The 26655-nt window shown below is 40.6% G+C and overlaps 1 protein-coding gene across 1 annotated transcript in view; it reads right to left on the bottom strand.

Annotated features, from left to right (window-relative positions):
- Positions 1 to 1104: 1104 nt before the first annotated feature.
- The window catches only part of TECTA (tectorin alpha), a 293627-nt gene continuing 268076 nt past the window's right edge, over positions 1105 to 26655 (bottom strand). The window contains exons 17-22 of the mRNA XM_086954233.1: positions 23421 to 23584; positions 23082 to 23330; positions 6316 to 6478; positions 3882 to 3969; positions 2579 to 2695; positions 1105 to 1462 (exon numbers count right to left, since the gene is read on the bottom strand). Of these exons, the coding sequence (XP_086810359.1) occupies positions 1362 to 1462; positions 2579 to 2695; positions 3882 to 3969; positions 6316 to 6478; positions 23082 to 23330; positions 23421 to 23584 (882 nt within the window). The 3' untranslated portion in view covers positions 1105 to 1361. The remainder of the gene's footprint in view (positions 1463 to 2578; positions 2696 to 3881; positions 3970 to 6315; positions 6479 to 23081; positions 23331 to 23420; positions 23585 to 26655) is intronic.

Here is a 26655-nt window from a genome sequence, read left to right as displayed (position 1 = left end):
CATTTAAATGAATGAATGATTAATAGAGTTTTAGGGACAAGAAAGGATGAAGCAGCATCTGTAAAAGTTACATTGGTTGAAGTGGATACATTGATGAAAATTAATTTTGCCTGCTCGGAAAGATTACTGCACTAGTTATAGAGCAATGTGATTATTCTGATCTTGGCAGATTGACAAATGTATAAGTGAGGTCAACAAAACTGCAAGCATGTGAATGAATAGGACATGTTTACAGGAAGAGTCTTGTTTCGGACACTTCAGTGCATTATCTGTTTTTGGGTAATTACATAATTTCAACTGCTTTGTCCTGCATTCAAGTGTACGCTACAAACCCATGGCCACTGGCTTCCTTGTATGGAACTCAATGGAAATTATCAAGCAACTCTATGCAAATGACTTATTGTCTGAACCTGAATAAGAGTAATTTAAAGTTGAAATGAAGCTCAATGCTGAAGGTTTATCAAGACAAATTGCCAGCAAAGAGAACATCTGATAAACATATGCTGATTTGTATCTTATATTATAGAACTGTAGCCCACTACCGAGGGCTAGGCCAGTAGGTAAAGGTCTTAAATTCAAGTTATTCAGAAACAGAGAGGAGCATTACACACGGTAGAGCATGTGGGAAAAGGGCTATACTGTTTTTTTAGAACAGTACATTCACTGAGCGTAGAATCTGCCAAAAGGAAGAAACAAATCGACAAACATATTAATGTTGTAGCAGGTCTATACTAGCCATTATTGTTCCTGAGCCACTTTATTGTCTTCAATGGAGCTCTCAATATTCCATTGTTGTAATATCAAGGTAACAGGTTTGTTTCCTGACTTCTATAATTAAGGGGCTGTGATAGTTCAGACATGTATAAAAATCAAGCATAATACTCGAGGCACAGTAAATAAAAGTTGCGTAAGGAATGAATTAACTAATTGCGGAACTCTTGTGGCCTCAGTAAGTGATACATTTTAATTCACAAATTCTGTCATCTTAAGGTACATGTTTTTCTCCAGAATTTCTCAAATCAACCACAAATATATGAAGAGGCTCAGACACAACATTCGCAAGTTTATTTTCACTTGTTCAGGTTTATACAAAATTTGCTTTTCTTCATTTACTGAAATTTTCAGCATGACATATTATGTAAAAGTCCTCGTGGAACAGCAGATGTTGGCACATTTTGAAGCGTGATAAAATTCTAATGAATTTTATTCAATTGTTGTTCACTCTCTAGGAAGGAAGACTGATTTCTTTTTCATTGCAGAATAATATCCACCTTCAGTTTTTTGCAGTCTCTTCTTTGTAGACAGAGTTCACATCCAAAAGCTTCCTATTACATAAATTACAAACTTCCAATAGTAAATTTTTAGGAAATGACAATGAAATTATAAATAAAGACCAATACTGATATCTGATTCAGTATTAAAAGTATGCTCCCGGCTTGGATTTCCATTGAAGAACTTGAAACTGCAGGGAAAAGAAAAAAAAGAGCCATCAAATACAGCTTATGAATTCTTAATTATGCAATAGAAATTTGAAAGTATAATATTGAATTTCCTCTAAAATGGTCCTTTCGAATCTTATGTCCACTAACAAAGAATTATATTTCTCAATAGAAAAAGTATGTTGCTTCCATATCTCAAGTAAAGAACTTCATATGGATCCCTTTTGTATGACATATAGTTTTAGTACCCATTTGACTCTAAAAAAATGTTTGTGTTGAGATTCTGTTTAACAAATAAACACAGAGACGATATTTTATAGAGATATAACAAGTGTAGCAGCCAAATAGTAGCTGCCCCAGATTTTCACCTATCTTTTTACCTATTCACTTTCAACTCCTCGTGCTAGAGTTGATGTGATTCTGAAACCTGACACCAGAGCATTCACATTGTGTACTATAGTACCTGTTTCCTACAAATCCTTTTTCTATTTTGTCTCCACAAAACATAAAGGGGACATGTAGTTACGCACAAATGTGTGATTGGACAGAGACCACATGTGGGACTTTAATGTTGTTCTCACTGGCAACAAGGGTTTGACAGAAATACACACACAAACACATATGAACACGATTGTAAGCAAAATAGTTTTGCCAAACTTGTGAAACTTTGGTCCACTTTCTACAAATACCAATAGTGTCAATTTAAAGTGCTTATTGCCAGCTCTCGCGTAAATAAACTCTATTACACTGATTAGTGTTTGTACTTTAACTGAAGTCATTTAGATACCTTACCAAGCAAAATATTTGTAAGATGCGCACAATAAAATACTCAGCAACAAATCTTTAGAGAAACTGTCCTATTAAGGCTATATGACAATCGATTAAATGTTCCTTCCCTCAAACCGTTATAATGTATGATCTGTTCTCCATTTATTAACATATTCCATTAAATGAATGTTGAGTAACATAGGTCCAAAAGGACAGGATTCCTGAAAGATTTCCAAGAAAATATTGACAAAGTAAATGAGTTTTATTTTGGATTAGCCTACATACATATATGGCCTATGCGGCTATCAAGAAAACTTGCCATGGATCAGACCTTCTTGATTCATGTTGGTATCCCAGGTGTGCAACCTTACCTCGGCATGACCGGCCATCCTCTTGAAGTGTTCCAGTTACACAGCTGCACAGCGGTCCATCCACTCTGCTGGTGCAGATTTGTTCACATCCACCATTCTCTTCACACCAATCCAGCCCTGAAACAGGAAGCATTGAGGGTTTTAGCAAAATCGCTACACTGGGTCCTACGAAACCATTTGTGATCGCATAGTGATGCTGCTGTTTAGATCAAATTTCTAATCAGCCAGGCCTGAAACTGAAAAATATATTTATTTAAATCATCACATATACTTAACAGCTGCCTTCAAAATTCCCAGGAAGTGTGAATTATTTTCAAGGAGAAAAGTTTTTTTTCATACTGGACCTCAGTTGCAGCAAAGAAATTTGATAATTGGTACTTAAATTCGAATGTTGTCATTTTCTCCACTCATCTATTCATCTGAAACATACAGGCATTACACCGCAGTCTCACAAACAAGGTTTTATTTAGATATTAAACAGCTGACCAAGCAGCTTAGATACCTGTTTTATTTCCATTGAAGGCATTTAATTTAATAATACATGACTGTGTGATGGTAGGAAATCTTTTCTCAATCTGTGAATGTCTATTGAGTTTCCAGTTGTTCCTCTTTAGTAGGTCGGTGCTATATTGAACGGTAAACCATACCTACCCATCTCATATCCCCATACTCTCACTTCATGGCTGATAATGGGGTAAATTCACAAAGGCATTTATTAGTGTGTGAAGTGATACTATAGGAGTACTACTTCATGTACTTTTAAATGCCTCTGTGAATTTTCTTTGACATGCCCTTCTGCCTCTTAGTGAAAGTGCAAGGAAGGCACTATCCTTTCTAATAGTACTAATTGTACATGAATATTTCCTATATTTCCTAAATATTCCCATTTTAGATGTTGCAGGCCAATTCACAAAGGTATTTCTCAGTACATGAAGTAGTACTTCAGATTACTACTTCATGTACTCCTGAATACCTATGTGAATGGTCCCCAATAAACATACGTTTTCTGTCATTTTTAATATTGAAGCAGTCTCTTCTATTGAAGAATGGTCCGATGTTTGGAACACAAAAGTCACTTATACTGATCCTGAAAGGAATAAATAGTACTTATCTGGCTTTAAATGGGCTACTTCCTTTTCTCTCTGTCTCACATATTTAGCTGTGTTTCCTCTGCATGCATTAATCTCTTACAGGGACATTTCATAGTTCTTATTGACATAAATATTCTTCTTCTTAAGAAAGAGCACCAAAGGTCATCCTTAATTCATATATTTTAGGATGGGCATTTGCACCAATCACTTACTTTTTCTTCTTATTGGCCCAACAGAAATAATCTGCTCCTTTGGTTCCTGTATGTAGTCTGAAGCAATTCTGGAATTTTGAGGGCAATTCTAAAAAATAGGAACATGATTATTGTCAATAAAATCCTATTTATTGTGTTTAGCAACATCAGAAAACACACATAAGTTAAATGGTCTGTTCCTGTTCATTTTCCCCCTTTTAATTGTTTAATAATTAGTGGGCTAGCCTCTACAAATCGGTGAGACCGTGCTTCACAAACCTGCTTTACATTCTGATTTTTCAGAGCTCCCCAAAGCCTGGTATTTGCGCTGAAAATGTTTTCTTGGAACATGAACACAGTTTTCAATTACACTAGCATCAGTTATTCCTTCGTTAATTCTTCAAATCCACTGCACTAGCATAATAAGAATTTCTAAATATTGTAAAAGTAATATATACATATATTTTTGTACACAATTAAAAACAAATTGCAAGAAAAGATGACTACAAAATGTGGTTTTGCATGTGAAAACAAACTGTGCATTTGTATACTTCATGATTCCTCATATGGTAACTCTTGCTACACAGGTTGTGCAAAAACGGAACAAATTTGGGCATTTTCCCTCAATTGCAGCACCACACCTGATACATTTTGATGAAGGGAAGAGGCTTGGCACCTCTGCAAAGTCCATTTCTATATTTCTGTAAACAGATTTTGTGCAAAAAACTAATTTGCATTACATTCTACTGATCATTCTTTGGTTAGTGCAACCTTCTTTACTGGAAAAAAAGATGTGGATCATATGTGTATGAACATAGGTAAAATATCCACAAAGAAACATACTTTTATGTTTCACAAATAAAACAAATAAAAACACAAAACAAATCCGTTCTTATTTAGGAATCATATATAATCATGTATGGGTTACAACTCAATTTATAAAAAGTTGTTCCAGCTTACACTAGCACATATTTGTAAAAACATCTAACTTAGGAAATAATGGGCCATATGTATCAAGCAAAATTGCATTTCGCAAACGCCGAATTTTGCAGAATTTCAGCGTTTGCTAATGCAATTTTGCCAAATGGTATGTATTAAGGCAAAATAAGGAATATTTTGCGTTTGCATTTAAGGAATCGCAAATTTTGCGATTCCTTAAATTCAATGTAAGAAGCACCAAAAAAGTGCAATTTGGCCTTAAGGACTCGCAAATTACCACCAACTTCAAGTTGGTGGTAATTTGCGATTTCTTTGAAAAATTCCCTTTTTTGCATTTTTCAAAGTGCAATGTGAAGCACATACATGCCCTTAGGGCATGCATGTGCGCCACATGTGCACCCATGCTTATTTAAGGGGTGCATCAGGGTGTCCTTTTGACACCCCTGCACCCTTGAAAATATTCTCAATTATTGAGAATAACTTCCCATTCATTCCTATGGGCCTCCTGGCCCATAGAAATGAATAGGAAAGAATTCCTTAATTGTGATTCGCAATTTGCGATTCTCAATTAAGGAATATTAAGAAATCACAAACAAATTGTGATTTTTTACATACATCCCTATTTGCAATGCTCAAATTGCGATTTCTAAAAATCGCTATTTGAGAATCGCGAATCAGGATGTTGATACATATGGCCCAATGATCGTTATCAAAGTAAATGTGAGTTTACGCACAATGGGTTGTGTTGGCCCACCGTGACTTGTGCCCTGAAGGTAAATTTGCGTTTGGGAAAATGTTGCTCCTTGTGTATGAGTAGCCTCAGTTTCATCAATCAGACCATATTTTTACCAAGTGTAATTCTGGCTTGACCCTGGCTAAAGTTTTGCAAATAGAACCGTTACTCTCCAGCCCACCATAAGTAGGCTATTATCAGCATGTAGGTTCATAATGTGTGTGACAGGGTATCCTTCTGATGGAAAAATGCAGTGGTGGGTGAAAGGAGAATGAGGAATGGAATGATGTAGAGGGGAAACATTGCCGGAGTATATTGTGATAGCTCTGTGGTATAATCGTATAATAGAAGGTTGGACATTAATAAGTGGTAGGACAGCTTGTTCATTTGAAAGAAAATTGGAGGTCTGAAGTGATATAGCCTGGAATATGATGATGACAAGAAAAGGAAACAGCTGGAGGTTTCGTAGGCAGTTGATGTTTGGTCAGCCAATAGAGTAGTAGTTCTAATGCAGGTAAATAATAATTAGGAACTGTTCACATGCAATAATATGTAATCAACTTAAGTTTTGTCAGTTGATCGTCCTTTTCAGGCAGAAGCAAACTCAGAGCATCACTCAATTTCACAAAGGTCAAGGCAAATGAAACTATTTGCAAATGAGCTTCGATTTTCACGGACATCACATAGATTTGAAAAATAGGCCAGGAGGTAAAATGCTTGCACAAGCTGGAGAACTACCAAATTATAATTTGTTCTTTGAAATAAAATGAAAAAAATACTTACTATTTTGCAAGAATTTTGCTCTGAGTCACATAGCGACACCGCACAGTGCAAGTGTACCTCATCGTAATCACCAATGAATTTGAACACAGTGACGTGAAATCGACAGGTCAAGGACAAGCCATTCTCTTCAATCCCAATGGTGTTGTCCTTATTATTTGGGCATCTGCCATAATTTGAGAAAAAAACATTGCATGAAAATTTCTAACCATGATTATCATTGAACATTCATACTAGAAAGATCAAATTACAGACATCTTTTATCATCTATTACCCATGAGTTGTGTAACAATTTTGGGGTGTACAAAGCTACAAATTTGTCAGCGAGGTTCTGGGAAGTTGAAAAGCTTTGTAGCTTTATAAAATTGCAAAGTTTCTCACATTTGAAAAGTCTTTGCCTTATTTCTAAAATTTCCCGCAAACATGCAGGAGAACTTTCTCATAATTTCCTGATTTTTCATCATAAGCTACATTAGTATGTTTTTCTCCCTCAAAATCTGTCTTTGGAGGATTGTTCATGAGCCATTTTTATTTATTTTTCTAATTTCATGCAAATGGAGAAATAAAAAAACCTTTACAACCATCAAAAGTAACCTTTGTAAATTTTGCATACCTTTAATCATACCCATAATATAGCACGTGACTGTTTAAATGTATAGATTTTTTTTTGCTCATTGTGTATGCTAGGTATTGTTTCAATAATATTTTCAACTTCAGTGAGATCAGATGTCTTCTGTTCTCCATAAGACTGTAACCTAACTGGGATCATGCTAGAAATATTTAAGCTGCACTGCTTTAAACAACTGTAACACATACAATTGAACATGTATCCATGAATAATATTTTAGTGGAGCTTAATCTGGAATGTGCTATGGCTAAATCATTTCAAAATTTGGATGGTAACTTTTCTTCCACTTTTATAGGCCGTGGCAAGAATTCTACACTAGATTTGTAAAAGATGAAAAATTAAGTTGGCCCCTTGCTGAAAGAAAATATTAAAATTGAACCGTAGTTTATATTAATTTCTGTCTTTTAACCTGCTTGCAAACAAAATGAGCCCAATAGTCATAATGAAATGTTGCTCCATGGTGCACAGCTGGTGCACAGAGGGTTAAATTAAGTTGTCTGAAATTCAGCTGAAACCAGAAAAGAATGACAAGTGAACATGAACGTGCCCATTCTGTTCTTGCTCCAAGTTGTTTAATGATTCACTAGCCTTTCACCTTTGTACAGAGCCAGTTCAGTCAGTTCAGCGAGCTCTTTCTAGGAATCGTTCGCTGACCTAGGACGTGACAAGTTTGACCTGCCCTTGCCCCGTTAAGTGAAGAGGCGAATTGTTTGCTCAGCACAGATAGCATAGATAGCAAGTGCGTCATTTGTGTTGGAAAGCAGAAAACACGGGCCTCTGCTGATAGTAGATCAACATTGCATATTGACATTTCAAGATAACCGGCCAAGGCAAGGCTGAAAGTCAGGAGATGGTAGTTTAAAGATTAACCTGTAGCTGCATGGTCAGATGTGTCGCAAATAATGTAAATTGTGAACGTAGACATATTTTGCAATGCACCTTGATACTGTAATGTACACGTGGACCTAATTCTAGCATGGTCACACAATGATGTAATTTGTTAATCATTAATGTATCCAGGTTCTGAAAATGGTATATAAGAACTGGCTTGCTTTCTGAAAAAACCAGATCACTTTGCACTCCTGCAAATTGTCTCAGCTGCAGCTTTATTGGCAATAAAGCCACTTTCTTTTGAAACCTTGTATGTGCCCTTCTTCTTGTCCCTATTAATACATTTTTTTGCTTTAACACTGTTTAAATGTATAGATTTTTTTTTGCTCATTGTGTATGCTAGGTATTGTTTCAATAATATTTTCAACTTCAGTGAGATCAGATGTCTTCTGTTCTCCATAAGACTGTAACCTAACTGGGATCATGCTAGAAATATTTAAGCTGCACTGCTTTAAACAACTGTAACACATACAATTGAACATGTATCCATGAATAATATTTTAGTGGAGCTTAATCTGGAATGTGCTATGGCTAAATCATTTCAAAATTTGGATGGTAACTTTTCTTCCACTTTTATAGGCCGTGGCAAGAATTCTACACTAGATTTTATTCTTGTTACTGCTCCATTGCGGAACTGGTTATGTTCCTTTGATGTAAGTATCACTGGTTTTAGCAATCATTATTGCATCTTTGTCGATATTAGTAGCTTGTTTGTAGAATTCCCCACACAAAGTACTACATTCCAGTTGGATGGTAAAGTAACTGATCAGGGAAGAAGATTCGAAATGGTCAAAAATTGTGCTTGAAGATTCTTAGAAGAGTCTAGTAGTTGCTAAGGGCAAGGAATTTGAATTGTGCCTGGGGGATTTGTTTGGTGACATTGCTTGTCTTAGTTTGCACCTTGAGATCCAAGTGGATTTTAGAACCAGGTTTTCCCTTCCCCCGAATACCGTTATAAAAAATAAACCCAGATGGTTTACCAAACATTGTTCTGACACCCATAAATTACTATTGTCTGCATTTAAAGCCCAACCCAAAAATCAATGCCTAATATCATGCAGACGCAGAGCATATAACTAGGCAATAGAGGGGAGGGAAAGGGATCTCAGAGAGGACTCCTGGTCTAACCTGATGGAGGCCTTGACCAAGGTAGATAGTAACCAATTCTGGGAGATAGTTAATCGTCCTCTATTTAATGATAATGGACCCCATGCCACCTCATCCCACCTCTCAACAGAGAAATGGATTTAGCACGTTGAGGACATTGTGGATCTGAGAATGGTGTTTGTTCAAATGAGCCCCAATTCATAGTTTCATGTGCCATAAGAGTGTATTTTAACATTTGATGTGGTGGAGATTGAGCTAGCAACTGAAAGTATGACAAGTCACAAGGCCCATGGCCCTGATGGGATTCTTGATTACCTGTTTAAGATATCACCTAGCTCGTGGGCCCCGATTGTAACTCAACTATTTAATCTGGTCACAGTTATGAGGTTACTGCATTCATGGTCCTAGTCTATCATTATCCCTGTCTTTAAAAAGGGCTCCAGGGACATCCCCTGTTGCTACAGGCCCATTTCCTTGATAAACGAGTACGCCCAGGCAGTGTGATCCTAGAAAGGGCCAAGAATTGGGCCTAGGAGGGGTCTGTTTTATCTGACCTGCAGTATGGGTTCCGACCAGGTTTGGGCACCTGTGGTCAGTGTTTTTCTTTTTTTTATGCTGATCAACAAACACAATTTTGTTCAATCAGGAACATTATGGCACATATGGACTTATCTTCCGCCTTTGATAAGGGTAATAGATATAAACTGTGGCACATTTTGCTGAACATGGGCTACGACATAGCTATTAATAGTTTTCTCAGTGAGTTACACGGAGACATTAGGGCAGTTGTATGTTTTATTGCGGATGTGTCATGTTCTAGCTCCTTCAGACTGAAGAGTGGAATAGACACACTGTAAATGCTGTACGTGAATGACCTGGGGGGCCAGGTTACTAGATAAGCCAGTTAGCTTCCCACAAATAGCTTCCTGTCAGATCCCCTCCCTGAGATATGCAGATGATACTGTTTTACGGGCAAGAACAGCCCTGGGTCTTCAGACATCACTTCATTGTTTTGTGCAATATATGAACAATTTAGATCTCTCTACTAATTATAGAAAATCACAGGGGATGGTGCTGGGACTCAAAAAGACCAATCTGAGATATTTTCATGTCCAGGGTAATAGGTTGTCTCGGGTCCAGACTTACACCTATTTCAGAGTTGTTTTTGATGATCGAACTACATGGGGTCCCCTGATAAAATCTAGAGACTAGCACATCAAAAACTATTGGTGCTATTGTTGCTTTTTCCACAAGAATAGGTAGCAAGGCACTTGATGCCCTGATTAAGATCTACCAGGTTAAATGTGTCTTAGTAGCAACCTATGGTAGCAATGTCTGTGGTTATGTTAAACTTAAAGGAACTCCAAGTGGTTGAAAATGGTTTTTGTGGGTGCTTATTAGAAGTTCCTGCTTCTACCTTGGCTTTTATAGTTCATGAGGAGTTAGGGTTGTCATTTCTGTCAGATCTCATCTCCCTCCACCCCTTAATTAAGTGGGTTACTATCTGGGTGCCATTGGAAGGCTATCTAGGCAGAGAGATAGTTAAGGATTGTTTGGAGCTTGATGGGTGAAAATCAGTTAGATGGTTGACGAATATTAAACATACCTTTGCTAAACTAGGTAGGCCTGCTTTGTTTGATTCACCCTCTTCCATAACAAAAGTACATATAACATGGACCCGGGACAATTTACTGTTTTGGAGTACAAGTGAGAGGGAGGCAACTAAACTTAAGAAACCTTTTGTTCATGGACATGCATTGATTGTAACAGGTCTTGCCATTGAACTTTATTTGCTTGCCACTCTTAATGTTCACCATCATTTCCTCCTCACCAGATGTAGGTTTATTCAGTTTCATATGCTGCTGGCATGCCCCAAACCCGGTATGTGGAGCATGAAGTTATGTCCCTGTACCTGTGATAATTTTTCCCACAGGATATCTTGCATTTCGTCTTTTTCTGTAGTTTTTATGAGACCTCTCAAAGAATTATTTTTTATTGCCTCTGTTGAAATCTTTGCAATTTGTTTAGGTTCCGCCCACCATAATGTTTTTACAGCTACTTCCAGATTTGCACTCAAATTACGCTGTTGCTTGCTTCCTTGCCTCATCATTGAGGCTAAGAAAGTCACTTGAAATGGTGGGGGATCCTGTTGAGTGTTTCATTTCTTCTTTTTACACAATGCACTTCACTATGTTTTATTGTTTTGGTCATTATCAAGTATTAGCTTTTATGATGACCCAGGACACTCCAAGGATGGATGGTGTCTTGAGTCAGTATGACGAAACAGAAGCAAAGGTCAATTGGAAGGTTGTTTTCGGGTTACACATATGGGTTAACGTACAATGCACTATACCTTATGAAGATTATTTTTTTGAACATTTCTGGGTGAGGCGATGATACAATTGAGGCACCCGAAAACAACCTTCCAATTGACCTTTGCTTCTGTTTCGTTATACTGACTCAAGACACCATCCATCCTTGGAGTGTCCTGGGTGATCATAAAAGCTAATACCTGGTCGTTGACTTCTTCCCGTGGGGTCACCCTATGACGGTTGGAGCCCCTATTGAAGATATCGATTGGAAGTTCATTCTGGCACATACAGCCATTACTTGGTCGCTGATCTTGCCTTGCGGGGCCACTTCACCATATTTGGTCCCCCATCGCCCAGACATCCACGCAAAGGGTTTCCTGCCAATTACAGGAATACACAGGATTATATTGCTCCTTATGAAGAGTCACCGACTCCTAAACAACTATCTCTAATAACCAGTTGCTGACATCCCTTTCGAAATGTACTTTTAGACGTGACATATAGTTTGCCCAGAGGAAGTTCCCTATAAGGGAATGAAGTGCGTTAGCTGGATTGTCTAAATTCAATGAATTTTAAAAGAAGTTTTTGAATAAAGAAGTTTTTTTTCTATCTACACTGGGCTACTGGACTTTTTGAGCTGCGCACCCCCATTTGTTGCATGTATTTAACAATGTGAGGGATGGAATGACCAAGATCATATTATGGGTTTACAGATTGAACTGTGTACTCGTATGGCATCACAATCTATTGACCTGATAGGCACATAATACTTCAAAGACAAAATTGTTTAAATGTCTGGTGCCTTTTATCATATATACAAGCATGATAAATTTAGGTTGAAAAAACATGTTGAACAATATAGATTGCCAAAATTCCAACTACACATCCGTAAGCCCACCTAATTGTTGACATAATTTAAATAACTAAATTGAGGCAAATCTACTATTGTCTAACGTATTGCAGGACATGGGCCATTACTGTTCTGGCTCCTGTCCTAGAATATTTGAAGACAATAATTTGATTGTGGGTTTAGGTGCTGTACTGGCTATGTGAAGGTTGATAATGTGGTGTCTATGAACAAAATTCTCAAATAATTTTCTGTTACTAATTCCTGGCTTACTACTGAGTTTCAGTAGGAGGTATCATGCACTCCGGTGTAGTTCATTTTATTGAGTAACATGCTACATACATCAGGCTATTGTCAAACATTGATGATTTTAGTAGGCAAGCGAGTAAGGTTGAGGTGGTTCGAGCGATTTTCACAGGAGCATATCATTGTGAAGAAGGGAATAATTTATGAATAGAAACACAGTTGTACTGGTGTCAGATAGGCGGTTTACCAGAAGATACTATCTCCTTCACACATGGCTGAAATGATGTGCTTGTGGCAAAATGAGAGCACTCACATTAGATATGAGTGCACAGTGGACGTAGGACAACAGAGAAATAATCCATATCACCAATTATAATTTTACTGTATGTTAAATCTGGGGGTCTCTAGTTGGCAATGGTATTCACCTTTGTCCAAATAGGGACCCTTACTTCTAAGTCAGGATAAGGGGATTACACTCCTTAATAACCCCTGCTCACCCCCTTGGTAGCTTGGCACAAGCAGACAGGCTTATCTCAGAGGCAGTGTGTTAAGCATTTGTGAATATACACAGTGATACAATGAAAACACAGCAGATGGACACAACACAGGTTTTATAAAAATAAGTATTCTTTATATAGACTTAACACAAGACCACAAACAACAAAAATCCACAATACTATACTTAAAGTTGACTTAAAGATGATAAAAGTTGCTTAGTTCAAGTTGATGATAAATGCGACAAAGTTCTCAACAAAGTACCTGGATGCATAATGCAAAATGAACAAAAGGCTTGCAAAAGGGGAGATGCATTGGTCACGTCATCCGGGGGAAATGATGCGTTGTGCCTCAATGCTTGCGCAGAGTAGGGGATGTGTTGTGATCCTTACCGGTGCGGGGTTGATGCATAGATTCTCGGCTTGCGGTCCGGTTGCGATGCGCAAGATGGTGCCTCGATGTGATGATCCTGGTGTGATGCGAGAAGATGGCCCCCTTGATGCGATGATGCGATGACGATGCGTAGTTGCCCTGGCAGCCTTCCGACGACTCTGTACTTTGGAGCCGCGACAGGCCCTGCGACACTCTCCTCCGGTGAAGCGATGGCGACTCTCTCGATGGCGTCACGCTTCTCCAGTGATGTGACAGCAGGCAGCGTTGACGAAGACACTCTTCCTGGGAGATGCAGCGGCGGCGAGCTTCTCCGGCGATGCGCCGATCTCAGCTGCGGCGGCGCCACGCTTCTTCTCGATGCGTCGTGCTCTCAGCTACCAGCGACACGCACAGAATTCCCAGCAAGGAAACTCTGGGGGGAGCTGGAGATGAAGTCTTTTGTCCCTGAGACTTCAGCAGGAGGCAAGCACAAGTTCAAGCTCTTGGAGAATATTCTGTAGATGAGGAAAGTCCTTAAAAAGTTCCTTCTCCTTTCCTTGGCAATGAAGCAACCACCGCAGGCCAACCCAGAAAACAGCACACTGGCAGAGGGGCAGTCAAACTACTGCAGCTTCCTTGGTTCTTTTCCTTGGAAAAAAGTTTCTTGTTCCAGAAGTGATCTAAAGTTCTTGGGACTGGGTCTCAATAGTTATACCCCAAAATCCTTTGTTCTCTGAAGGGAGAAAGGCCTCTGCCTAGTTCAAACCAGTTCCTGAGCACTTTGTTTACATGACTCCTTCCTTCATTTAACAGTGCAGGGCAGAGACATCAGCTGCCCCGCAGGAGGTGGAGCCTGCACAAGGGAGGCAAGGCACAGCTCTGGATAACTTGGTTGACAAGATTCCTTCTCTCCTTTCACAGTGCCGGGCAGAGACATAAGACAAGCCCACGGGGTGGAGCCAGCATTGTAGTGGGAAGACCCAGCCCTATTCAGGTCCCAGGTGCAACTCCTCCATCCCATCTAGATGCAGATCTCTCTATTAACCACGGGGCTGCCCCAGCCTGTCTCCTAGAATCCCCCAGCTCTGTCACTCACAAACTCCAGACAAGGAATATACAACCTATCAGAGACAGACCTAGACAGTTAGGCAAGAAAATACCTACTTTCTAAAAGTGGTATTTTCAACCACAGAATATCAACACCAACTTTACTAAACGATGTATTTTATTATTCTGAGTTCAGACATATCAAATTTGAATTTCTACCATGTTCTCTGAGTCAGTTAGGATTATAAGAATGTAATAATCTAACTCCCCATTCTAGCCTATGGAGAGCAGGTAGCCTTGCAATAGTGAAAAACGAAAATGGCTGTAGTTTACTATTAGGGCATGCTACACACACCAGGGCATGTCCTACCTTATACTTGTAAAGCACCTTGCCCTTGGGCCTACCATAGGGGTGTCTAACATGAAGCAAAGGGAAGGTTTAGGGACTGGCAAGTGGGCGCACTTGCCAAGTCGACATGGCAGTCACAGACTGCATACAGGCCTTGCAATGGCAGGTCTGAGACACACTTTACAAGCTCCTTCTGTGGGTGGCACAACCAGTGCTGCAAGTCCACCAGCATCATTTGACTTACAAGCCCTGGGCACACATGGTGCACTGTACTAGGGTCTGACAAGTAAATCAAATAACCATATCATGGAATCACTAATTAGTACACCAATTTAACATAGGGAGCACTTGCACTGTGGCACTGAACAGCAGGGACACAGTGCCCAAAGCATATAACCAGCAAAAACATATCAAAACAGAGGAGGCAATCAGTAAAAATGGAAGGAAGACTCACGCCAATGATGCCAGGTTTAACACCGTAAAATGTAGAATCACTTATTACTCCTCTTCCCAATTAATGCCTACAATAATGTTATGCCACTGATAGTAATTGTAATATTTTATTTTTCATTTTGAAACATTTGTGAACATAGCCTTAATGTGCCTTGTTTTCAGCTCACTAATCTTTCGGCGCGTGGCAATGCACTAGCTTCCTCAATATGCTACTCCTGAAATTATTCTGCAATGGATACCATGAGTTAATGCTTCCTCACTGGAGTGACCCACATACTTTGATTGGGCAACTAAGTTTGAGTTTTCTGGATCAAGTTATTTTATTGATCTAAGTGAATTCAAACATAAAATATGTATCAAGACAATATGCAAGTTTGTGTCTGATTTTAGCCGTTGCCTAGATATTTTTTAAATTGTATCTGTACATATAGCAATTCTAAAAAATAATAGGCATATAGGCCCAAACTGATTAAGAGTGCTTATTGAGCGAAACCATGGCCCACATAACACATATGCCACCAGTTACTGGCTCATCTCCCCAATCCGCCATCTTTACGGTGTCCCTGCTGCCTGGGTGGTCTTTATCTCTGTATGCACTTCATCGTCTGAGATCTACTTTTGCCAGCAACTTCCACCGATGCTCAAATGGTTAATACAGATACTGAAACAATCCCCTAGTTTCCTCACGGTCATGATATGTTTTTTTTTTTTTTTTTTGGTTTGTGAGAACTAATAGGCGATTTTTGCCAGAAACCTTCTTTGATGCTTAAATGTTTATTACTGTTACGTAATCAGTCTCCTGGTTTCCCCACGGCCTTGATTTGTTTTGTTTAAGAACTGTACAGGGACCAACCTGACACTTTCTACCCCTCTCATTGCTAACCTCTGTCCTCCCTCGAGGACCTTTGTCGGAGCCCTGAATCTTTGTCCGCTCACCTTCACTGCATTGCCTTAGCCTGGGGCTTCACCTTGTGGCCTAACTTTGAAAAACGTTATCATTTGTAAAGTGTAATTTGTCCATACCTATACTATAATATGTATTTTTATGCACTTTTTTAATTCTTCATTACGATTTGTTGTCATCCCATTACTGTCTGAGTCTGCTTTGGCTAAACGCTACCTGACCCCCCCACCCCCTCCTTTCACAGTCTTGTTGTAGTTTATATGGTCTAAACATGCTTGCTCCTACCTTCTCTCCATATTCTCCTAATCATGCCTCCCATCTCGCTTACCCCCACAATCTCAGCTTCACCCATCTCTAAACTCGGCCCTAACTCTTGGTCTATCCTCTACACCTCCCATCTCTCCAAGCATGGTAAGAAAAACTTCAAGCACAAACTTCTCTGTCTCCACCCAGAAACCTTATTTGCTGATCATCATAATAACCTTAACTCTTTCATCATCACCAACTACATCTTCTTTACCAAACGCACTTCTAAATGGAAAAGCCTTTTTCTCCGACACCTCCCTATCACTAATTCTCGCAATATCCCATACGGCCTGAAACTTTCCACCACTCCCTCCTCTTCCTTTCTGGGAGAAATTAATATATCGGGAAACATTCTCATCCAATCCTCTGAAAACCACCTCCACATCTTCGAATGCCACTTCAGCTCTCTATCCCAATCTCTCACACAATCCTTGAACCCTTCCCTCTCACCCCTTCAACCCCTAGACCCAATTACCCCCATCCTGTCCCCGGCCCCCCCTACCTCCTCGCTTGGACTTACCCCAACTCTCAGTTCCTCTTTCTCCCATCGTCTCTCCTACCCCCTATCTCTTCCCCCGACTCACCCTCAGCTTCCGACCTCCACTGCCTTCATCACTTTTAGAAATAAGGAGTCCCTTCCCCTCCTTCCACCTTTATCCCCTCTCACCATATCACACTCCTCTTCCCCCAATTAAGCAGATAATTCTCAATCTCTACTTACCACCCTCGCCCTCAACATTATAACTTGTTATGACACCCTTGTCTCCTTGTCCCCTAATATCTCCCAGTGTCCTAGTGTCTCCCAATCCTCCAATGTGCTTGCCCCCTCTCTTCTCCCTCAGCATGTGACCCTCCCACCCCCCTCCTCACGATTCCCCTAAACTGCATAATTCCCCTGTAACCCGCACGCCAACTCAGGCTCCCTCTCCAACCCCGAATTCCTGATACTCGACTACACACTCCCCTCCTTTTGATCACCTCTTGTATAATCCCCCCTCATCCTCCACCATATTCAACGCCTCAGCTACTCTTCCAGCCCACCTACTTACCCCATTATATCCCCTATCCAATAATTCTCTCTCTCCTATCCTTCGCCCTCCCTCTGACTCCCACACCACCTCACCCTCTGATGCTCTTCATCCACCCCCACCTTACTTAACCGTCTCGCACTCATCCCCAGCAGCTCCACCTTTTCCCCCACCAATACCCCCTATCACTCTCCCTTGTTCCCTCTAACAATCCAAAATACTCTAGGTATACTAACCCTTACTGGCTTTCCTCCTCTTTCACCTATCGGGCCTCCGAAATTGAAAGCCACTCCTATGACAACCTCCAGTATACCTCCTACCCCAAAAAAATTTCCTCCCCCTCATTATAACTCCCCCCCTCCCACCTCCAGGCTTTCCCCCCCTTCCGCCCCTGGCTATCCCCCCTCTCAATAACTCTAACCCTACCAATTTCCTTAAAACAACTGATGCACTTTACTCCTCTATTCCTACCCAATCACTCCTTAAAGTCGAACTTCTCCTTTCATCCCTCGTTTTAGAACTCTCCTCACTCAGAAGCGACATCTCACACCTTTTAAAAGCCCATCCCTCAGAGCTGGACCACACATCAACCGCCTCACAACGCACCTTACCATCGCTGTCATGATCGTGATGTGTCCGCGGCACTCTGTAGGCTCATCACGTACTGAAAACGGCAACAAAGACATTAAAACGACGTTTCCCGGCATGGTGTGATTGACGTAAATCTCACAAAACGCGGAAGTAAAAGGGTGTCCCGAAGACGCCAACTTCGCCGATTACTCCTACAAACATCAAGAAGACGGTTGGTATCCTGCCGGTCGGGTAAGATACCGCTTTCGTTATTTAAACCTCGAGTGTCCCGTTCTGGGGTGGACACTTCCCGTAACTCGGAGCGGAGAGCTTCTCTGTGTTTATTTGTGAGGGCATTTTTGAACCAGAGCCTGCAAACTCCCTGTTGGAAGAGACGCTTAGGGTTCGTCTCATTGCAGGGAGAACCCGGAGGCTGATATTCTTTCGAGTATTGCACCACTCGCCTTAGGGAATCAAGACTTGAACTATTTCTTGTGTATGTTGTGCAATATACTTAACTGGAGCGTCTAAGACTCATTAGCCGTTCAGGAACCATTGGATTTACCGGTTCCATTGAGTGTATATACTTTGTGAACACTGGGGCAAATGTGAAAACTGCCAATTTGTATATCTTATTTTCATCCCAACTCAGGAGAAGAGAGAGACAGGGGTTCAAGTCTACAGGGGGTTATGCCAACAAGACTACGAAAAAACACTTTTAGGTATGCATGGTTCTTGTGTGTAAGATTCTTTCCGCCTTTTAGGAATGTGAATCATAAAACTGGTGTTGTGTATCTCTTAGACGTTGGTGTCATCCCTCTAGCAACGCCCCGCCTCTCTTCCCCTAGGATTCAGGCCCAACGTATTTTCTTTTACAGGTAGGGGTAATTCCATACAACATATAGAGAGAAGAGTAAGGTATTGGAAGTGTGTCTAGGGGTGTGCGAGGGTACCTTCTAACTGTCTGTCGATCTCGTTTCAGATCTCCCTCCCCGCTGTCCCCTTCCTTTCCCTCCCCGGTGGGCCTGTCCTAGTCGCTTGTGTGTATACTTCAGGCTCTGGGGGAGTCGCATAGGGGAGGTTATAGGTCATTCAGCACAGCCCCGAAGAAGTATAGAAGACGGAGCCTGACAGTCGCACATTGACACCCATCTCAACCCACCCTCAAACGGACCACCTATTTTTGTTACCAACACTGACACCCCTCCCCTCCCCTGTAATTACGCTACCCGATCCAAACACACTGAACCCTCCCTAAGCGTCCCGCCCTGCAGTACCAGCACGACCTCCCCTCATCATCTTGATACTTGCCCGATAACGTCAGGAGCTAACTTTTCCAAAAACTCCCCTGTATCTCCCTCTGCAGCCCTACCCACTACCCCCCCCCACCTGTCAATCCTATATCCCAGTTCTCTTAGGAACGAACAGACTCCACCTTCACTTGACTTCACCTAGACCTCCCAAACTACTTAGATCTATCCCCCCCTGCCCCCCCCACCCCATCACCTGTCCCCTCTCCCCTCTGCTGCATGTTGATAAACTGCAGGTCCGCCTCCTGCCACGCAACTGAGATTGCGGAAACCATCCTCAGTGAAAACATAGACATCGCATTCCTAACTGAAACTTGGCTCACCACCCACTCTACTCCTATCCTCGACTTGCTCATCCCACCAGGCTACTCTATCATTAAGAAAGATAGAATTGATCAAATAGGAGGATGCCTTGCCCTTATTTTTAAAGATGAACTCGAAATCTCACTTGTCCAACCCCAAGACCCCTCGTCCTTTGAATACCTTTGCGCCGACCACTCCTTTCCTGGCTCTCCCACCACTCGTCTGCATACCATTTACCACCCCCCTGTAAATTGTCTCTCCTTCACTGAAGAGATGACTGATCTTATTATTCAAGCATCGCTCTCCCACGCCAAGAATCTCTTCCTTGGTGACTACAACATCCTCTGGAGCAAAAAAGATGACCATTCGGTCATCCTGTTTAAAGAAACCTTAGACATCACTGACCTGACCCAACTCTGCCATGCCCCTACTCACACCAAAGGTGCAACCCTCAATGCTATTTTGACGAGCAAGGACTTGGCCTCTCTCTCTAATATACTCCCTGTAGACTGGTCTGATCACCACCTTATCCTCTTCACCTTGAATTGCCCCATTACTCGCCCCGCCCCTACGAGCACTTTACCCATGAAACCCACTCGCAACCTGCACTTTATTCCTCCTGGGGAATTGGAATCCACAATTAAAACTCGCTTACTTCTCCCCCCTCCCTCTCATAGCACCAACGACCTTACTGACCATTACAATAAATCTCTTCTTGATGCCCTCGACCTAATTGCCCCAATTAAACTAAAAAAACAGAAAAACATCCCTCCCAAGTCTTGGTTCAATGTCGAACTCAATAAAGAAAGATGGGCCCTCAGACAATCAGAACGTGCCTGGAGGAGTCATCCCTCCTCTGACAACTTGGCTCTCCTGAGAACCACCAGATCACATTACAAAAAACATATCTTCAAAGAAAAGGCCTCCTTTCTCCGGTCACAACTTGACCAGGCCAGAAACCGCCCCAGAGAACTGTTTAACATCGTTAAAAAACAAACTTCCTCTGGCCCTCCTAAATTAGCAGCCTCTGTGGAAAGATGCGAAGAAATTCCCAGCTTCTTTGTGAATAAAGTCAACAACATCGAACTATCTTTCTCTTCCCCTCCTCTCTCTCTCCAACCTCCCCTCAACCAACACAGCCTCCCGAACATTCCTAAATCACTTTTGCCCTCCTCTCCCCCACATCTCGACCCATCTCTTCCCCTCCCGCGTCTCCCCCGACTTGACGCATCTCGGACGGATCTCTTTTAAAAAAATAAGGCCTCATGGAGCGAATTTAGTCCAATCTCAGAAACCACTATCATGAACATCATCCCTAAACTCAAACCATCCTCCCACTCCAAAGATCCTCTCCCCGCCCATTTACTTCAAGAACTCAAATACATCATTGCCCCATTATAGACAGATATCATCAACTCCTCACTGTCCACTGGCTGTGTTCCTGACTCCCTTCAGCTAGGTCAAATCTTCCCCATTCTTAAAAACCCCACCGCTGATCCAAATGACCTGAACAATCTACGCTCTATCTCGAACCTTCCCTTCCTCTCTAAAGCCCTTGAAAAATGTGTCTTGTCTCAATTAGACAACCATATTTTCTCCTTCAATCTCCTTGACGTTTTCCAATCTGGTTTGAGAAAGGTATGCAGTACTGAAACTTTTATACTCAATGTTACAGATGACATACATCGCTCGTTAGACAAAGGTGAATCCTCGCTACTAATCCTCCTTGACCTCTCAGCTGCTTTTGATACTGTCCACCATCCCACCCTTCTTAACACCCTCAAATATCGCTTTGGCATTGAAAGCATTGTACTCAAATGGTTCTCCTCATTCCTCCAAAATAGATCACAACAAATTAAGCTCAGTCATTGCCTCCCCAAACCTCAACCTGTCTCACTCGGAGTCCCTCAAGGGTCTATCCTCTCACCAACCCTATTTAATCTCTTTATGGAACCACTCACCCTCATTCTCAAAGAAGCCAAAATCAGTTACCACCTCTATGCAGACGATACTCAACTATACTACAGAATCAAATCCCACAATGACGTCCTTCACATCAATGACACGCTGATGAAAATCCAAACTTGGTTCCATCTCAATCATCTCAAACTTAATCCTAAAAAAAACGAACTCATCCTTTTCACTCCCAAAAACAGTTCCCTTCCCATTCAACTCTGGATCAATGATATCAAAGCACTTAATTTCTCCCTCTCCACCTCTAACTCTGTCAAATCCCTAGTTATCAGCATCGATCAGAATCTTAATCTCATCCCCAACATTAAAAATGCAGCCAAAAGTGCTCTTTTCACCCTTCACCACCTCAAAAAAATTAAACCCTTCATTCCAGCTCATGATTTCAAAATCGTTGTCCAATCTCTTGTCCTTTCCAGGATTGACTATGGTAACGCCACTCTTGCCGGCACCCCTAAAGTCCACCTAGCTCCAATTAAATCTGTTCTCAACCTAGCTGCCAGACTTATTTCTGACTGTAAAAAATTTGACCATATCTCTCCTGTCCTCAAAAACCTAAACTGGCTCCAAATTGAAGGTTGATCCACTTACAACATTGCTTGCATCACTCACAAAGCTCTTCACCAAAACACATCCTCTTACCTTTCTAGCAAACTACAAAAGGTAGGGTGCTCCAGGTCCCTGAGGAGCACTAACTCTCTTGTCCTTATACCTCCTAGACTTAAATGTAAAAAGACCCAATCACGTGCGTTCTCTGGTAATGCTCCTACAATTTGGAATTCACTCCTCAAGGATCTTCGCTGCAACCCCTCTTACCCTCTCTTCAAAAAAAGACTCAAAGTACTCCTCCTCAATAAATATTGGGGTTCCTAATGTTACTGACTCTGACCCTGTTCACTATCTCTCTGCTCTGACTCGCTCTTTACCCTAGACCTCTCCCCCTTTCAAATCACTCTACCTCACTTCACTCCCTCTCTCTCTCCAGCTCCAACTCCCCCTATCCCTTCTACTATCCCCCTGTTCCTTTGCCCCTTCACTCATTTAACACAATATTTTTTATCTTGTTGAATTTTTCTGCTCTGTGTCAAATGTATATTGTATCTTATCATGTACATTTACCATGTAAAGCGCTCTGATACTCTTGGGTCCAGCAGCGCTATATAAAACCTTTTAAATAAAATAAATAAATAAATGAATTAAGGAACCGCAGAGGGCCAAATGAGATCTAGCCTCTAGTGAATATCTATTCCCTGATAGGCCGGTACACCTTAATAGGTGGCTGATTATATCACAATCACGTGTGTCATTCATGACACTAAAAGGCAGTGTCTTAGTGACATGCCATGAATATGAAACAGAATGAAATTAAGTGACATGACACTACATACAAGTTACATGGATGAGATAATATTTGAGAAGTCTTTGGTGGAAGTGTTGGGTCTACAAACCTTTCAGAGCCTCAGAGTCAAATAGGCATCTCAAGACTAGCATTTGACATTTAAAAGTAGGTCAGGATGTATATCACTAATAGCAACAGAGAATAAAACCTTTTAAAATCTTAAATGCACCCATCACATATTCTCCAAAGGAAAAAACTGTTGCAAGTCCCCTATAAACATGGAGTGCTCACCCTCCTTCAATGATGAAGTATCGAAGCTTATCGTTGCTATCTCGGGATGGAGTTGCATAGCACTTGTTCAGTGTCAAGATCAGATGCGTGGAATCTGCTCCCACAACAAACACCCCCACAAACAGGACATCTCGTGTGGTGAGCACTACCTCTCCTTGGCGGTAAGGGTGCTTGTAAGATGAATTCTTATAAAGTGCCATTTTTGTAGTAAAGCTGCCGCCTTTAGTTGGGACTGTCAAGTTGATAACACTGAGGGGTGCAAGAATATCAGTGAGTTTGACATAGAAAAACACAAGTAAAACAAAACAAAGGGGGGGGGGCATTTTCAATGCACCTCACCTAAGCATTGGTCGAACTACTGAATCCAAGGAGATCTTGATATCCAGCTCATACGCACAAGAAAACTCCACGTTGATTGTTCTGTCTCTAGTGATGATGTTCCCTGTGTTGTTTGCACTCTCAATCCACACCGTATTTTTATACATTATGTGAGTGCCATTGGACTGCAGAGTGAAATAAAGCAAAATCAATCAGCCATTAAAGCATTAACAAATTATCATATAACAAGATATCTTAACCACATCGCTGCTGTGGTTATTTTTCCCCTGTGCTGGAAATCGGAATTCTCATGTATTCATGACGAGCTCAGCTCGTCATCAGCACAGCTCAACTGTGCCTCATGACGAGCTGAGCTCGTAATGAGCATGGAAGGGGTTAAGTTAGCAGGCGTGTTTAACTTCATATTTTCACATGCTGCTTCATCTCGAAACAGAATTAAATACTGTGCCAACATTTGAAATCTTTTAAACAACCTACAACAGTATTTCTGAATGGCGTTGGAAGTTTACCCAAACATGGGATAACCTTAGAACATTTGTCTAAACAATTGACATTTTAGGATTTAGTGTGCTATATTAGTTAAATAATTTTATTTATTTTACTCTTAAACATGTCTTTGGTTGTTCATATTTTGTCACTAAGTGCTTTCAGACATGCATGTAAGTGGCCCCTGGGCTACAAGATTCATCTTCGACTGAGAAGATTTTCTTCTGAACAAAGGCACCTTTACATAATTAGGCTGCATCACACTGCATTGATTGAACCCAATGCGCTCAATATCAGCATGGCAGTGGTTATCCTACAATCTACAGGCCTCTTTTACATTTTTGTATTAAGTAGTATGGTTAGACATTATCAAGAGGTATTACCACAGTATTTATACGTTGTGATGAGAAATTGCTAGCAGTAATGAAGTAAAGGCATTTGAAACCAACTTCCTTTAAGCAAGTGTTATCCAATTGATGGTCACTGCAACCTAATGTCATTAATGATGTAAGGGGTCTGGCTAATTAATGCCATGATTTTATTTAGATAGGAGGTAGCAATATTGGGAAATCTAATTACTGGAACATTTTACTCATTCTAATGCCAACTCTAACCCTTAAAAGTTTTATTAGATTCTGTTTTAACTAATGCATCATTTTTAACCCAAACCTAAAAAAAATATATATATCCTTACTGTATAACTTAGTCTAATCTTAATCTATTTTTACATAAGTTTAATTCAACTTAATTAAACTATCTAAAAGAATTGTTACATGTTATAACTTCATAAAACACATTACTTTTGTTATGTTTTAATGTTATTGCTATATTTTAATTATACCTTCCCCTCTACTGTTAATGTTAGCAGAAGTGTAAAAACAAATTACTAATCCACCCATTAGGAGACCCTAATAACACACATTCCATAGTAAATGGAGCCATATATTGCCAAAAAAGAAAATTAATATGCTGGCCACTATTGAAAAAAGTAATCATTAAATGTAAATGTGTAAGTGTAGGTCCAAATATGTTTTTTTAAGCTTAATGCAATTTTTCTTGAGTACACAATTGTAAAATCAATAAAACATCAAACTATAATATCTAGATGCTAAGTAGATATAGGTGCAGTTGGAACATTGGTATGCACCTTTGGTTCTCTATTTGCTTAGATATCCTCTTCAGCCCCTGCAGTCTTAACTAGATTTTTTTCTCAAATACCGGTGGGGATACCGTTTGTGCATTGTGCATGGCAGATCATGAAATGACATAGTCACTCTGGGACTCTCTGACTCTCTCAACTTTTCTGCTTTTTAGAGTTTGGCTGGACAGCGCAACTGTCAACACACAATTATGTGAGAATCACCATGAGCGGGGCTTTGACTCAGTCCACATTTTGAGAGCCAGGAGTACATGTTTTGATTGGGCAGAAGTTGTATTCTTCCACAAAATAAATGTTGCCCTCCTCGCAGCTATGATCATTTTGTTTATTTATCTAGCCGCCTGAGTTTGAACTTTCAGGGACACACACATGACATTGTAATGCTACTGAAGTGTCTTAGCTAATTGGATAATTTATGTTGTTTTTCTCTGGCAGCAGCACAGATGGTAGGAGGGCAATCAGTAACCTACGTCGTTTTTTAATTATTCTGACTTAATAGTGCTATTTTCTCGTGACCATTTAACCAACACCAATATTATTCTATAGTTCATTGGTTCCAGACAAATACATATCCATTCTCATGTGATCAACTTGTAAGGGGAGTGCTGTCTCGAACACTAATTGTTCACAAGGTCTGTTTGCACAACAAGTCGCGCTTGAATTGCACACGGGCACACGGTCTTTTACGGGCATTTCTTTTGGTGTTCCTCACTCTTATCTCACCTTCACACATTATTTTATGACACATATTCTGTCTAAACTGCCAGCATGCAGGTACGCGTTCAGCACTGAACCACACATGGATACTAACAGCTGATGGCACTGTTACTTCATGTACTGATACCTAGTCTTTTCAATTTTGTAGACATTGAGCCCCTGATGAAGGGCAGTCGCTGAAATGCATTTGGCACATGGGTGCATATACCAGTGACTCATCACCATGAGAAATTGTGACTGTCGTTATGATGGAATAACACAGTACTTTTCTAACAATTCATTGATGTTTTGAATACAAATTCGAAGAATTTCTTTAAAAAGGATCAATTGATTGATTTTGCATTGTTTGAGTGCTGGTCGGGGAGGACCCACACGCGGGAAGTCGGCGCAGCCTTATACAACTTGTAATGCTTCTCATTACCATGTAACATTCCTTTAAAGCCAGACCTATTGGCATTGCCAAAGCTTTTTAACTGTGCTAATTGTAACATACTTTCTGGTGGTGAGCTACTCGGTCGTTGCCTTCAAAGTATCCACCCTAATGCTGTTTTCTTAATTCATCAAAACTAAAAGTGTATTTCCTAAGAGTTTAAAGGAAATTGGACTGTTTCATTGTGAAGAAATGATTGTGCCACGCGATATTTAATGCTCTGAAAAACAAGGGTCCTTAGCTTATCAGAATCAACAAGAACATAATAATATAGGCCATAATAGGAGACTATATTTGCCTCTGCCCAGCCGCGCACAGTATTTATTTCAAAAGATAAGAAGGTGATACCTGGTTAGAAGGCACAATCCTGTACCAAACTTTGAGACAAACAAAAAACATATAAGGGAAAAGGTTACACAGGCAAATTTGAGCAATGTTTGGCC

The sequence above is a fragment of the Lissotriton vulgaris genome, chromosome 2_1 (genome assembly GCF_964263255.1).
Source record: "Lissotriton vulgaris chromosome 2_1, aLisVul1.2, whole genome shotgun sequence".
NCBI lineage: Eukaryota > Metazoa > Chordata > Amphibia > Caudata > Salamandridae > Lissotriton > Lissotriton vulgaris.
Note: the sequence above shows the minus strand (reverse complement) of the source record. Positions and strands in the feature narration are given on the sequence as shown.